This window comes from Trichomycterus rosablanca, chromosome 4 (genome assembly GCF_030014385.1).
Source record: "Trichomycterus rosablanca isolate fTriRos1 chromosome 4, fTriRos1.hap1, whole genome shotgun sequence".
Lineage (NCBI taxonomy): Eukaryota > Metazoa > Chordata > Actinopteri > Siluriformes > Trichomycteridae > Trichomycterus > Trichomycterus rosablanca.
The window spans coordinates 48,090,202-48,105,862 of NC_085991.1; the positions used below are offsets into that span (position 1 = coordinate 48,090,202).

A 15,661-nucleotide genomic window follows, 5' to 3' on the forward strand; every position below is an offset into this window, starting at 1 on the left:
GCTCTAGTGTCTTTCATCTTTCAGAAAGTTTGGGGAAACTGGCCATGGGGTCAGTTGTGATCTCTAAATAATAATTTCAACTCTACTTCACTCTTATCACTCTTGTCTTCTATGAGAGAACACATGTAGTATGACCTGTGATTACTTATTTGCTCATGTGTTTCATGTCATGTATGCACCCTAATGACATGCAACATATACACTGATCAGCCACAATTCTCAGCACTGCAGTGACACTGACATGGTGGTGGTGTGTTAGTGTGTGTTGTGCTGGTATGAGCGGATCAGACACAGCAGCGCTGCTGGAGTTTTAAAATACTGTGTCCACTCACTGTCCACTCTTTTAGACACTCCAACCTAGTTGGTCCACCTTGTAGATGTAAAGTCAGAGACGATCGCTCATCTATTGCTGCTGTTTGAGTTGCTCATCTTCTAGACCTTCATCAGTGGTCACAGGACACTGCCCATGGGGTGCTGTTGACTGGATGTTTTTGGTTGGTGGACTATTCTTAGTCCAGCAGTGACAGTGAGGTGTTTAAAAACTCCATCAGCGCTGCTGTGTCTGATCCACTCATGCCAGCACAACACACACTAACACACCACCACCATGTCAGTGTCACTGCAGTGCCGAGAATGATCCACCACCTAAATAATACCTGCTCTGTGGTGGTCCTGTGAGAGTCCTGACCATTGAAGAACAGGGTGAACGCAGGTTAGAAAAGTATGTAGGGAAACAGATGGACTACAGTCAGTAATTGTAGAACTACAAAGTGCTTCTATATGGTAAGTGGAGCTGATAAAATGGACAGTGAGTGTAGAAACAAGGAGGTGGTTTTAATGATATGGCTGATCGGTGTATATCCTGCTACAGTGCCCTTTTGAACAGCGCAAGCTATAATAAAGTACTTAAGTGTAGCCCTGCTAGGCTGGTATGAAAAAGCAGCCACACCAGTCCTTTATGGATGAGATTTGAGTAGCCCTGGATTATGGGATTGTTAGGGTGGTGTTTAAATAGATGAGTAAATGAGAACAAATGAGTGTTATTCAAATGAAGTAAGTATTTGGTTAGATTTTTTATTAGTAGTTTTCTGACACACATCAGTGTCACCATTCATACAAAAACAGTGTAAAATCATTAAAAATCACTTTTATATGCTACTGATTCTACTACATAATTTAGTGTTCATTCATGTAAAGGTTAAGTCGTGTACGTGTCAGTGAAAAACGTTGAGTAGTGATGATACATGACAGCAGTGGATGTGTAAGACGAGACAGTTTAGTGGTTGTAGGAAAAGCTGATGATCTCGTGTTAGTCCATTCTCACAGCATCATCTTCATCACTAGAAACAAACACACGAGATGTGAGAAACCCAGCAGCTCCAGAGCAAAGGACAAAACAATCATTTGATTATAGATCAGGATCAGACAATAATTTCTTTCCAAACACACATACAGGTATGCATTAAAACCCAATGTGAGGAGCTATCAGCTGCTTTAACTAGCTTAAATAATACAACTTAAATTATCTGTGTTATGGTCCACATTTACACACGTCCAGGACTAAAAAGACTTGAGTCTTCCACTCAAGTCTGGACACAAGGCTGTTTTCTTGTGTGTTGTGTAGGCCAGTTGTAGCCTAGTGGTTAAGATACTGGTCCAGTAATCAGAATGTAGCCGGTTCAAGCCTCGCCACTGCTGGCCTCTTGAGCAAGGTTCTTAACCATCAATTGCTTAGACTGTATACTGTCACAACTGTGAGTCGCTTTGGATAAAAGCGTCAGCTAGTTTTTGTTGGCTCTTGACTCTTCTCTACCTGATATCCTTTATTTGATATTTAATTTACTGTTTTCGTCTTGCTTGGGTTAAGCTGATGTTTGTCACCTGTTTACTTATTTATTTATTTAAAGTCAAAATTTTATATATGTGTTTCTTGGGATTTCCAACATTTTTTGCAACTGTTTCTGTGACTAAATGATTGGAACACAAATATCTCTGTTCACCCCGGACTCCCCTGTCTCAAACGGCAACAAAAAAAACATCTTTACTCCCAGGTTTTCCTCCCAAGCTTGGCTTAAAGACCACTGTTGGATGAACATTCTAAAACCCTATTTATATGTGCATAGAGAAGTCACCAATGTATTAGGAGGCCACTGCACAAAGGTAACTGCCATCATCGAACTTTTTACACTACCAAACTAATGATCGAAGTGCCATTTGTATTTATTTTGTGGGATTTTCCTCATTATTTCCCAATCTGTGAATCCGCTGCCAGGGCGGCACCGTGGCGCAGTGGGTTGCACTGTCAGCTCACAGCAAGTAGGGCCTGGGTTTGAGTCCCCAGCTGGGCGGAAAGGTTCTGTGTGGAGTTTGTATGTTCTCCCTGTGTCCGTGTGGGTTTCCTCCAGTCCTCAAGTCCAAATGCAAGCAGTCAGGTTGCCTAATTGGAGCTGCTAACATTGCCCTAAGTATGTGTGTGTGTATTTGCCCTGTGATGGACTGGCAACCTGTCCGGGGTGTTTCCTTACCTTTTTGTCTAATGAATCAGACCCTCAGTGACCCAGAATGAATTAAGTGATAGTAAAACAGACAATGAATGTACTGGTATGGCACTTTTTACAGTGGGCATTCTCTCAAAGCAACTTTACAGATTCAAGGACCAAGAAAAGTCCTGATGAGCGGCCAAGGGCAAAAAGGCAAAAACCCTAAGGGTCAGGAGCCGAAAAAAATGGGTCGCAGAGAAAAAATAATAATGATTAAATAAACTTGTAAGTGAACACCCCCTTGTGGAGGCATTATGTTAGATCTTGTATAGAGAGAGTAGGATGCATTGTGTTGCCTGGGTCGGGCAAAAAATCATTGATAAAATGTGTGTCGCTTGAAAAACCCTGACCTAGAGGATAAACCTTTTAAAAACTACTCCAAGTGCAAACTTTTCATCTTTAACCTAATTCCTAATTCTTTTAAAATTTCTGAAAGCATTTTTGTATCCCTCATACATCCTCACCAAACTGGTCTTAGTACAGCTTGTACACTGTAAATAAAACCATTCACTGATGAATTAAATAATTAACTTTTGCAGATTCTCACCTTCCCAGATAAGCTACTGTTGCTGCTGGCCCATATGTTCTCGGGCGGACGGTCAGCGGAGCACAAATCCACCAGTGCATCTCCTGATGATGTATAAAAGCTCAAATCCTCTGGTCGTATCGTGTCAGGTCTGCAAAAAAGGCAGAGGGATTTCTGTTAGAGACCAGTTAGCACAAAGCAAACAGGAACATAGCTAGCAGGCTGGATATCTAACTGCTAATACAAAACATCACAGCTTCTCCGGACCTCGACACTTTAATGATTTAAATTTCATATGTACTCATCGTGAGGTTTGTAGAACTTTAAACATCACATTCTCTTAAAAATGCCCCAAATTACTCAGTAAGTCTCTTGAGATGAGAATCACTACTGTACGACTCCAGACTTTAACTGATGTTCTGATGTTTACCTTCTTAGGTAGATATTGGAGAGGCAGCCTGTGAGAGAACCTCCACCCAAAACGACGTTATCAGACAAGAACTTGAGATCTGGAGACTGTCTGATATCCTCCCCGACATCGTCTTCGTCAATTCGAAGCTCCGTTCTACAAAAGAACAGAAACTGAGTTCATTTGATGCTTCCTAAATGACATCACGCTGTCATCACCCCATAAACACAGTGACCCAAACAGGTCTTTTTCATGTCATGTCTGGACTTTTGAATAACGTATCAGTAAATACTCACGTTGTGCTCTTCTTGATTACAGTGACGTAATGCCATTGTCCATCTTGGTACTGCTTTTTGGATCTCCATAAACTGTTCTGATAGGTCAGTATAACGTATCCATTCACCATCGAGATCCCGACCTCTTTGTTCTGTACCAGTAAATAAAAATAAATGAACACTAATGTCAACTAGTTTGTACACAGCTAATATGTACAATAAAAATTACTTTGTTATGGTGAATTTAGCTTTTTAGTGGACACGGTCAGTTCACTGGTAGTTGTGTTGAATGCAGCAGATCTAATTAGCATAAAGACTTGAATGACTTTAATAAGGGTCAAATCGTTATAGCCAGACAAATGGCGTGGTGAGTTCCCACAGACAGTGGTCTGAAAAGGGACGAGCCATAAATCACAGACAGGTTGTTGGACGACCAAGATTTATTAATACCAGAGGACATGAAGGCTGTGGCGTCTGGTAAGGACCAACAGGTCAAGTGCTACTGGGCTCATACTGCAGACCATTTTAATCCTGGTGATGACGTGAATGTGTCACAACACACAGAGCATCGAACCCTTTTGTGTATAGGGCTGAGAAGTTAAAGCCCCCATGCTAACCTCTGCCTACTGTAGCACCAGCAGTGACCATGCAGGCCTCAGAACTGGACATCAGTGCAATAACAGAGGATTTAAGTGTGGAATAAATCTGTTTTTTTATAGTGCTTATAAGTTCATGTTACTTAATAGGGTCATGTGTTTTATTTACCCACAACAGTAGTATTGGGACACCTCTTATAATTTTTAAATTCATGTGTTTCAGGTTCCAGGTTCACCAGTTGTTAACAGGTGTAATAAATCGATTATACTAAAGACATGATGTTTTTCCAACTAAAACCTATAACCGAAATACACTGTTTACTTGACAATAAACTAAAAATGTAAAAAATCTAATTCATTACAAAGATTTTGGGGTGGCGCAGAGGTCAGTTGCTCTAACACACTACTGCTGGGATCCAGGGTTTAAATTCCAAATGGTACTATCGGCCGGCCGGGCGTCTGCATACAGACATGATTTGCTATATTTGTGGGAGGGTGATGACTAAGGCTGTGTTACCACATAACGCCCAGTGATTCTGGGGAAACTGGACCCTAAATTAAATAAAATAAAAAATAATGGCCCATTAATATAATGTAAATAAATGATCTAAAAACCAAACAAGGTTTGATTAATTCTGCTTATATGAGAAATTTATGTTTTAGCTCAAATGAAGCAAGAGCAAGCAAGCAATTTAAGGGTCATAAAAGGGTCAAAAAATATGAATTATTGCATTTTTTGGGGAGGAACGTACAGCCTGTTTGTTCTGCAGCAGCAGTCCGTCCTTCTCTGTGCTCCTGAATCCCAGTGATATCGTCACATCTCCATCCAGACTGAAGTCACTGGGTGGAGATTCCAGCGATCCGCCAGGGCTAAACTCTGATTTCCGAGCCATCTGCAAAGCATTAAAGAACGATACAGATCAGCACCAAGCTTAAAACCCTTTATCTTATTTTACAATTTAATACAAACGAATATGCAAATGATCTAGGCTGGGGTCTTGTAATGCAACATTAATTCATTTACTGTCTGATTCACTACTCGGTTTATCCTGTAAAGAGGCTCGTAACACCTGAAACTCTCTCAGACTTTTAAACAGCGGTGTCTTTCCTCACCAGTAAACTGCTGGAACAGCCTCGGCTCACGCCCACTTTTTCGCTGATGGTGGGCGCTCTGTTGGCAGCGTTCATGTTGGTCACACAGCCCTTCAGAGGAGCCACCGTGATGTTGTCTCTGTAGAGGGGATACAACATGTTAAGAGTTAGCAAAATACACACGAATCAATTAACAAAGCGATGTCTTTTATTTATATTGTTCAATCCTGCAATCTGCAAAAGCCCTGATGGGAAATTAATACCCAAAGAAATACCCTCTTTAAAAAGTCTATTTAATCATGATCAGAGTCGCGGTAAGTCTGTTTGTTTTCCGGAATCACATCCGGTGCAGGACGGCAGTCCATCGTAGGGCCTCAGCCAATGGCATGAAGGCACAATATAGAAAATAGCACATATTTACATATAACAGCGACAGAATGTGGGTACTTTAGGCATTCGTGTTTTTTTCCCTTAATTTCCCCCCCAATCTAGTCATATGGAGATCTGTATAGCGCACAGAGAGTCAGGCACTGATCTCTATTACTCCCTGTCTCTGTGCAGGTGCCATCGATCAGCCAGCAGAGGTCGTAACTGCAGCAGTTATGAGGAATTCCCTTCGACAACCCCATTCGCGGACGAGCCGATTATTATCTGTATAGGCGTCTGGTCTGACAGTAACAGAGCAGACATTCGAAGGTGTCAGCTGTGGTGTGCTAGCGTGTTTTTGTGGACGTTGTTTGGGTTTCTTGCATTCTTTTTTATTTATTTATTTATTTTTTTGGTATATGTTCAAAGGTGCTCCGATGGCACAACAGAGAAATACACTAGTTCACTCCCGTGGTGAATTTCTGCAGTGCTATCAGCCGGTTGGGCATCTACACAGACATGATTGTCTATATTTGGATGGAGTAGGGTGGCGGAACAGCCTAGCCATTGGGAGGCGCACCTGTCAGTGTGTTCTCAGTGCCGGTCTCAAGCCTGGATAAAATAATGAGGGCATCCGGCATAAAAACTGTGCCAAGTCTAGTATACTGATCTCCTGTAGTTACCCTAAACATGGGAGCAGTAATATTTCAGCTTCGGTCAGTGGTCAGTAAAAAGAAGAAGTTGGCACTGGCCATGTATATGGATATTAATATGTTTCATTATAGGAGTGTTACTTCTACATTTATGAATAAAAACACAAATATTTCAAAACAAATGTGTAAATAAATACAGATCTAGACTGATCTCATGACTGTGTTGTGCTATACAAGGAATTCAAACAGAATAAAATAAAAGATGCACCTTTCTCGTAAACTGTTGGGTATTCCTCCGACGTAATAGCTGTCGAAAGTTTGAACATTGCACTGACCGCTGACGACCTCTTTGTTTTTTATTAGGACGACTATCTTACTCCTTCTGGAGTCCAGGGCCACCCTCAGCTCGCCATTCTGAATCAAAAACAAGAGAGTAAAAAAACATCATCAATCACTGCTTAAATTCCATGGTTTGCACCAATCAGACTGGATTGGACAGACAAATGACTAGATAGAAAAACAGATAAACAGACAGACAGACAGATAGACAGACAGACAAATGACTGGATAGATAGATAGATAGATAGATAGATAGATAGATAGATAGATAGATAGATAGATAGATAGATAGATAGATAGATAGATAGATCTTAGATATTTTGGTCACTGTGGTCAGATGACCAGCACTCTGCGTTTCTAGGTATAGAAGGTCAAATAGGTGTGGTGCTTTTAGTAAGACATCAGAGCGATCAAAAATGTTACCAGATCATGCTGAGCGGTGCTCTTTTTGGGCTCCAGCATTGTGTCCTTATTTCTTCCACGTAGAACCACGTAACCTTTCTCAAGAGTAACGCTGCAGAAGCCATCCTGCACGATTATAGAGAAAGTAAAACACAACAAAAGTCAACAGATGATTAAAAACACGTATTTCTATTCCACTTAAACACACCTATGATATGTGTTGTCTGGGTTCTTTGGGATTGTTTGTGATTTATCCCAAATGTTTTTGCCACACAGCCATATTTATTTCTATCAGTTATTTAAACTACACACTTATTTCAGTATAAGTTAAGTGAAAATTGTATTCTCCCCCTTCTGAACCCAATCTAGTCGTGGCTTCATTGCTTTTTATAATCAGCCACCCCTGTGCAGGCACCTTTACTGGTCAGCAGAGGTCGTAGTTGCACCAGCGACGAGGAACCCTGTTTCAGCCATCCTCCCTCTCCCTAACGACACACAGCCGAACTAACTATATGATTACACCCATGTTTTTCTTTGTTTTGTGGACAGGCTCTACCATACTAATAGACCTCACAAAGAAGCTTGCTAATTATTCTTGTGCAATAAACAGGTGTTAACAGGTGTTTAAACACTGCTGACTGTTTCTCTTTCAAAAGACCCAAAAATGTATTCATAGTACAGTATTTATGGGTCAAAGACTAAGGTTTCAGGCTCAGAGGTGTCCTCCTCCTTGCTGCTGTTCAATAAGAGTGACCGTATATAAACTTGATGGGCACTTGGACAAGTTTTAAAAGAAGTGCTCCTGACCTAAGCACTTGTGGCTGAGGTTGTATGTTCTTTCTGATGGATGAATCTGAGTTTAAGTATAATTACATCCATGATTTGTTCTGAATGTGCTTTAGATTTTTTTGTTCTGTGGACAAGCTCTACCATACTGATAGACCTCACAAAGAGGTGGGCTAAATATTCTTGTGAAGTAAACAGGTGTTGAGCATCGACAAGCTGAGTACGCTGGCACAGTTACAGTCAGTTACAAGGTCATCAATGGAAAAGTGATGATCCCCTCCTTCAAAGAAGCTCAGAATTGATTGTTAATATGAACTCCTGTCCTATAAACCCATCCTTCTACAGCTGTACACATGTGTGGAATGGTTTTCGAACAACTAACCTGGTTTCCAATGTACATGAGGACGGCGTTCTTGGCTCGAGACAAGATGGTCTGGAAGAAGGTGATGGGCGTGGGCACCTTGTCCGGCTGAGCTTTGACGTAACCGCTACCTTCAAAGTACTCGTACGCTGAGGACGGGACGTATCTGAGGAGTGAAAAAGAAACAGAACAGGAGTTATTTACAACTATCAAATAACTTTATTCTATTTAATTACAACAGTTCTCTCTGCAGGGGTACAGGACAGAGCTGGACACTGGGGAGAACCGAATTTATAAAAAATGAAAAAGCAAGCAGCGATGAAGTTCTCATTTTAATATTATTAACAGAATTAAAATTGGGATTCAATTTACAGCCCTAAAACCTTGTACAGTATTTGTGAGGAAGAGAGTCTTTTACCTCTTACACGGCGTCTCCAGCGTGACGTTCTCCGGTCTTAAAGCTTTAAAGTTGTACAGACTGATGAACCTCTCGTTCAACATGGACAGCTCAAGGCAGCCCCTGTATTTGGGGTAATTCAGGGGGGCTGGAGGCTTTACGGAGGAAAATAATAAAAAATTAATAGGGATTTTAGACACTGCTGATTGTTTCTCATTTAAAAAACACCAGATTTCAAAAGACACCGCTAGCGCTTCCCGAGCTCTGCTAGTTTAAAAGTGCTCCAGACCTAAGCACTTGAGGCTGAGGTTGTATATTCCTTTGATGGATTAATCTGAGTTTCGAGGCGTTGAGATGAACTTACATTCTTTTCCAAACCGTGCTGCTTTATGATTAGATCCTTTCAATTTTTTTGTCCTGTGGACAGGCTCTATCATACTGACAGACCTCACAAAGAGGTGGGCTATTTAAGATAAGATAAGATATCCTTTATTAATCCCACAATGGGGAAATTTGCATCGTTAGAAATGGTAATACATTGGGAGAGTAGGAGATAAAAAAAACTAGCAACCAGATTGTGCTCCCTGAGGAGCACACTGTGGTAACATGAAAAAAAGCCCCTAACAGCACACAAGCACATGTAAACATAAGAACATAACATAGTCACACAACGAGCCACGGGTTTGGGGGTGAGGGGATAGGGAAGGTACCAGCTACGACAAGCAGCCTCAGCGATTTGCAGCCATATGCAGGCGCACATTGCAGACCCGTCCTGCTGTATTGGTGGGATCAAGCTAAGAGAGTGGAGACGTTGTTTTTGGGTTGGTAAAGTTCTGACAGTCATTCGTGCAGCAAGAAAAAGTCTGTACAAAGTTCACGATGACATGGTTGTTGACAGCTCTTACTGCCCCGAATGAACCAGCCAGTGGAGGGAGGGTAGGGTACTTCGCAGCAGATCCTCTGGAGGAATATTCTTATCACCAAGGTCGTTGATGATAACAGTGGGAGCCAAGAGCAGAAATGACATGTTGTTTAGTCTGAGCCCTAATACAAATTTAACAAGAACTCACGGAATGAATGCGTCTCTGATCCGTCTCATTTCGCAAAGCCGTTAGTTTCTCCAAAATGGAATCCATGTTGCGATTAATAACCACAGTCTGAGTTCCAACAGCTCTACCCACCATATCAATCAATTTGGGCAGTTCCTTGGGACCATTGACAACTGACCCAACTTTTTTAATTTCCCGATACAGCAGGGCTAAGCCTAAACCAATCAGCAGAAACCCCACAATTAAAGTTCCGAATAGGTAAACATCCTCTACGTCCTCCAACGAAAGAGGTGCCAGGCACACGACCCTCCACTTCCCCCACGAGTCCGTCGCGTATCCTGCCATCTGCGTTCCATCGGGGCATGTGGGTTCCCCCGAACCCGAACTTCTCGATGAGAAGATGGTGTCAATAGCATTCAGAGACCATTTAACCAATTCCATAATTTGTTCTTTGAGGAGCTGTGCTGAGAAAATCTCTGTAGAGTAGAGTAGACGAGACAGTACGATACAGGAGAGCCAAGCAGGAAAGATAAGGGAGGAGGGAAAATGCAACCGCCTTCCACGAGAGCAAGAACAGAAGAAAAATAAAAATAAAATTTTTCTTGAAAAGTAAACAAGTGTCGACCATCGACAAGCAGTGTCCTGGAGGTTAAGGGCATGACCTATACTGAGCAAAACCTCCCGCCACAAGTTTATCCCAAATGCAGACAGATAGACACACAGACAGACAGATAGATATAGACAGACAGATAGACAGGTAGATAGATTTTAGATAGATAGACAGACAGATAGATTGATAGATTATAGACAGACAGACATACAGACAGACAGACAGAAAGACAGACAGACAGATAGGTAGATAGATAATAGATACCTGGTACCCTTACTGAAATAAACTTATACGCACCACAATTATTTAGCATATTTTCAGTTTAATACCTCACCCTTCTGTATATATTCTGTATATTTTTATATTATATGTTTCATCTCTGTAGTATTTTGACTGCCACATATTTACACCAAGTCCAATTCCTTGTACTGTATATAAAAATGTACTTGGTAAATAAAACAATTTTGATTTTCATTCAGAAGGGTGCTGAGGACTGAGCTGAATATAAACCCTCAGGTTGGTTTTGGCATGAAATGTTCAACAGACTCACGGTCAGGTGTCCACATACTTCTGACTATATAGTGCATGTGTAAAACATTAATAAATAAATAAAAAATAAAACATCATGTATGTGACCTCTGTACACTCACAGTGAAGGTATCCGGATACCCTCCTACGTAGAAGACGGCTTCACTGGGATGGAGATCCAGCAGGTTATAAATGGGGTTTCCGCTGTTGGTGATTCGTTCTGGAGGGTCTGGTGAGCTGGATGTGAATAATTTCGTGAAGTTGACCTCAGCGTCCTCGTAAATTCTACAGAAATAAAAAAGAAAAATGAAATTAGGTACAAGAATGCTGATTCTATTGAAGCAAAATCCTGATCAAATGTGATTGATGTAGTTTATGATTTATTTTCATCTCACACCACAGAGACTGCTGCAAGTTGTCAGGGCTTCTCAAACTGTCACCTGTTTATAAGTTTAATTATGATTTTTAGTTTTGATGTTTTGTTTTTGTATGGTGCCTAGGGGAAGCAGTGGTAAATTAAGCTAGCCCACTACCACTGGGATCCAGGGTTCGAATATACATACAGACATGATTGGTTATATTTTGGAGGAAAATGAAGCCCCGTGATGGATTGGCCTCTCTTACAAACACCAGCAACTATGATTATTATTATTACTGTCATTATTATTATTATTGTCATCATAATAATAATAATTATTATTATTATTGTTATTATTATTACTGTCTTTATTATTATTATTATTATTATTATTACTGTTATTATCATTATTATTATTATTATTGGCATTATTATTATATTATTATTATTATTTTTATTGGCATTGTTATTATTATTGTTATTTTCATTATTATTATTTATATTATTATTATAATTATTAATATTATTATTAGTGTCATTATTATTATTATTATTGGCATTATTATTATTATTCTATTATTATTGTTATTATTATTATTATTTTCATTATTATTATTGTCATTTTTATTATTATTTTTATCATAAATATACCCCGGGCAGCCAGGGAAGCTAATAATAGCACTGCTGGGGATTCGAACCCTGTATCCCAGTGGTAGTGACGTAGCATGATTCAAATTAGTTTGTTTATTTATTTATTTGTTTATTATTTAATTGGTTTAAGGTTTTATAATCTATAGTAAACCTGGCCTGGATGAAACTAATACAATACTGATAAAACTGCTACTAACAAATTTTATATTAGCTGATTATTGTTCAGAATTAAAATAAAGTATTGAACTTTTAAAAAAAACAGACTAATCAATCATCGGTGGAAGTGGGTTGTAGCTCAAACCTGCGCAGATCCACTCGGTCGAAGTAGGCGGGCTCCGATTTCGACCTGGTAATGTCCAGTGACTGCACCTCGTTCACGTTCCCGTTCAGCTTGTAAACGAAGTACAGGATGTTGTTTCTCAGAGCCATGCCCAGGTAATCCTTCGAAGTCTGAGAGAGCAGATGTACGAGGTTAAATCACTACCGATATTACAGGAATTATGTTCAAATCAACAGTTTAAATAAACTGAGGGGAACAAGACACATGTGTACACTATATGGCCAAAAGTATTCGGACACCTGACCATGAGCTTGTTAGACATCACATTTTAAAATGGGGTGACCACTATGTGTCCTTTTTAGCTAGAACAACAGCCACTGTTCTGAGAAGGCTTCCCACAAGACTTTCAAGCATGTCTGTGTATGGGAATTTGTGCCCATTCATTCAAAAGATGACAGCATTTGTATGACTGGGCACTGCTGCTGGAATGTTCCAGTTCGTTCCAAATCTGTTCAGTGGGGCTGAGGTCAGGACTCATGCTGGAACAGGAAAGGGCCTTCCCTAAACTGTTGCTGCAAAGTTGGAAGCATATCATTCCCTTTGTATAATTGATTTATTACATTCATTATACACACAATACATTTAGAAGGGGTGTCCCAATACTTCTGCATATATACTGTATATTTCAGAATTGACTCACATCCTTGTTGCCGAGATAGAGGACGAAGCGGTTTCCATCGTCTCCGGCGGCCTGGCGTCGGCGCCGTCGGTCGTCCCCTCTGCCGGAGGATAGCGGACGCTGCAGGAGGAGACTCAGAGCCGTGTACGCTCGTAAATCTTCCAGGGTTCGAGGCATGCGCAGCTCCACGTGCTCAGAGCCGGTGAATTTCATGGGTACAGAAACCTGTCGAAGAATCAATTAATAATTAGAGCACAATAACGTAGATCAACAAAACCAGACAGAGATTAGAGACGCTCATCACTCACTTTATGTAAGTCATACATGCATTCATATACACTGATCAGCCATAACATTAAAACCATACACCTCTCACATACACAGAGTCCCGCACTGCTGTCCTTTATTCACCGTCTGTAATGATTTTTTTCTGTTTTCTCTCCTCACATTACACTTTGTGAAAAACCATTCAGGATCTCGGCTTGTGTGTCAGCTGATTGGTGGATCGAGTAGCTGGTTGGCTGACCGAGTCGCAGGTCACCGGTAATTACACCCGGCAGACATTAGCCAATCATGTCTGTGTGTAGTGGGCCGTGCCTGGCCAACCGGTAACAGAGCTGAGATTCAGAAAAAGAGCTTGAGATTTTTACCCATGAGCCACCCAAGTGTCCTTAGTAGCTATTCAAGGTGCTGCCTGTTCTAGGCAGTGTGGCTGTATTTTGGAATTTTTTTAATTCTTTATGTCAAATTAAACTAAGCTCTGTGGTACATTTAGTGCCTTTGAGGTGGTTGTCTGTTCTTCTGTAAATCTGTGCTTCTTTATGCTTTCTTGCCTTTGTGTAGCTTGGTTCTGTGGACAGTTCCTACCATACTGATAGACCTTACAAAAACAGGCTATTTAGCCCGTATAGTTATGGATAGACTATGAACAGACTGAAGGAACCCAGCAAGGGAATATGATCAAAAACAGTCCTACGATTGCAAGTATTTTATGTTTAAAAATACTCTACCCGATCTCTTACCCTGTTAGCAGCGTCGCGCGCTTGCTCGATCAGCTCTTTGATGCGGAGGATGTTGGATGAGATGTTGTTGTTGGGATCCAGTTCAGAGCTCAGCTTCTCCACCTGACTGATTTTATCCAGCAGGGATGGGAAGGAGCTGCTCAGGTTTTTTACTGTGTGGAAAAATAGGCCTGTTAGTCACAATCATGCTACCAAAAACCTTTACCATTATTCACCAGAAGTGACAAAGAGGCTAGAGGCATGTGCAATTTTACTACCACTTTATCCTGGCCAGGGTCACGATGGGTCTGATTCATTAGGGGAAGGGCAGGAAACACCCTGGACAGGTCGCTATTCCATCACAGGACAAAGACACACACACTGGGTCTGTGTGTAAACTAGTGATCTCTCTACACAGACACATTTTACATCATCTTACACTCCAGAGAAGAAGGCATGTCTACATTTTTAAACATGAAAATGCTCCTACTGAGGTGCCTTAATTCTGAGTAATAATCTGACTGAATAACGGGGTATTAGGCAGTAGGTATTAGGCAGCAAGGCAGCTCACTAGGTTTTCAGACAGACCAACGTTCTCACTTAAGGCAATTTTAGTAGCTCCAATGGGCCTTGCCCAACTGCATGTTTTTGGACTTGTGGGAGGAAACTGGAGCACCTGGAGAAAACCCACATGGACTTTTCTTCATGTCTTTATAGAGCTTGCTTTGTGGCACAGGGGCACAGTCATGCTGGAACAGGTAAGGGCCTTCCCTAAGCTGTTGCTGCAAAGTTGGATGAATATTATTTCCTTTATATAATTGATTTATTACACCTGGTAGCAACTGCTGTGTCTGAAACACATGAATTCAAAAATCAGAAAGTGTGTCCCAGTTCTTTTGACTATAGTGTATGAATCGGCTAAACATCATATTTGAAATTTGAAATAATTGAAATAATTTTTGGACTTCTTCCCATAAGATTATATATCATGTCTGTAAGAATTTGTGCCCATTTGTCCCAAACATGTTCAGTGGGGTTGATGTCAGGGCTCTGTGGAGGGTTAAATGAGGGTATTCACATACTTTTGGCCATAAATTAGTGTTAGAGTGGTGCTATGTTTACCTGTGTTTTCCACGTCATTAAGCATGCTGTCAATGTTGACCTGACTCGGAGCGCCGGTGCCGTTAAACCCTTTATAGGCGTCGATCTCTCTGTTTATATCCTTCAGTCTGTCCATGGTGTCGCTGGCCGAGGTGTTCGCCTCCATCGCCTTGGCTTTAGCTTCATCGATCATTTTAGCGATGTCATCTAATGTTGATGTGGAGAGAGAAACTCAGGTATAAATGCAGCATGAAAATGAGGACTGTGTTCAGTCATACATGAAACTCATTCTTGTTAAAATGCATTTCCCCCCAATTTTCCGTATCCAATTACCCGATCATATTTCGCTTCCTCTACTGCTACAGACCTCCACTCCTGACCAAGGAGTGCCACTACTAACACCACCCACCAACACGTGTGCAGTAGAAGATCGCTTCTTTTTACCTGCACAAGGTAAATAGAGATCTGTATTGTGCACAGAGAGTCATGCACTGATCTCCATTATCCCCTGTCTCTGTGCAGTTGCCATCGATCAGCCAGCAGAGGTCATAACTGCAGCAGTTGGCATTATCACTCGGACGAAGCCAATCATTGTCCGTATAGCGTCTGTATTATAAAGAGCGTGCAATTGAGTTTTGGACATGTAGTGGATATTCACTTAA

General features: G+C 40.9%; 1 protein-coding gene across 1 annotated transcript in view; it reads right to left on the bottom strand.

The window, feature by feature from the left end:
* Nucleotides 1-1,054: 1,054 nt before the first annotated feature.
* Nucleotides 1,055-15,661, bottom strand: part of si:ch211-241e1.3 (laminin subunit alpha-3) — a 116,140-nt gene continuing 101,533 nt past the window's right edge. The window contains exons 55-69 of the mRNA XM_062994421.1: nt 15,021-15,206; nt 13,920-14,071; nt 12,919-13,122; nt 12,240-12,388; nt 11,052-11,214; nt 8,764-8,897; nt 8,367-8,511; nt 7,220-7,324; nt 6,726-6,871; nt 5,460-5,577; nt 5,099-5,239; nt 3,772-3,902; nt 3,497-3,631; nt 3,088-3,217; nt 1,055-1,340 (exon numbers count right to left, since the gene is read on the bottom strand). Of these exons, the coding sequence (XP_062850491.1) occupies nt 1,338-1,340; nt 3,088-3,217; nt 3,497-3,631; nt 3,772-3,902; nt 5,099-5,239; nt 5,460-5,577; nt 6,726-6,871; nt 7,220-7,324; nt 8,367-8,511; nt 8,764-8,897; nt 11,052-11,214; nt 12,240-12,388; nt 12,919-13,122; nt 13,920-14,071; nt 15,021-15,206 (2,042 nt within the window). The 3' untranslated portion in view covers nt 1,055-1,337. The remainder of the gene's footprint in view (nt 1,341-3,087; nt 3,218-3,496; nt 3,632-3,771; nt 3,903-5,098; nt 5,240-5,459; nt 5,578-6,725; nt 6,872-7,219; nt 7,325-8,366; nt 8,512-8,763; nt 8,898-11,051; nt 11,215-12,239; nt 12,389-12,918; nt 13,123-13,919; nt 14,072-15,020; nt 15,207-15,661) is intronic.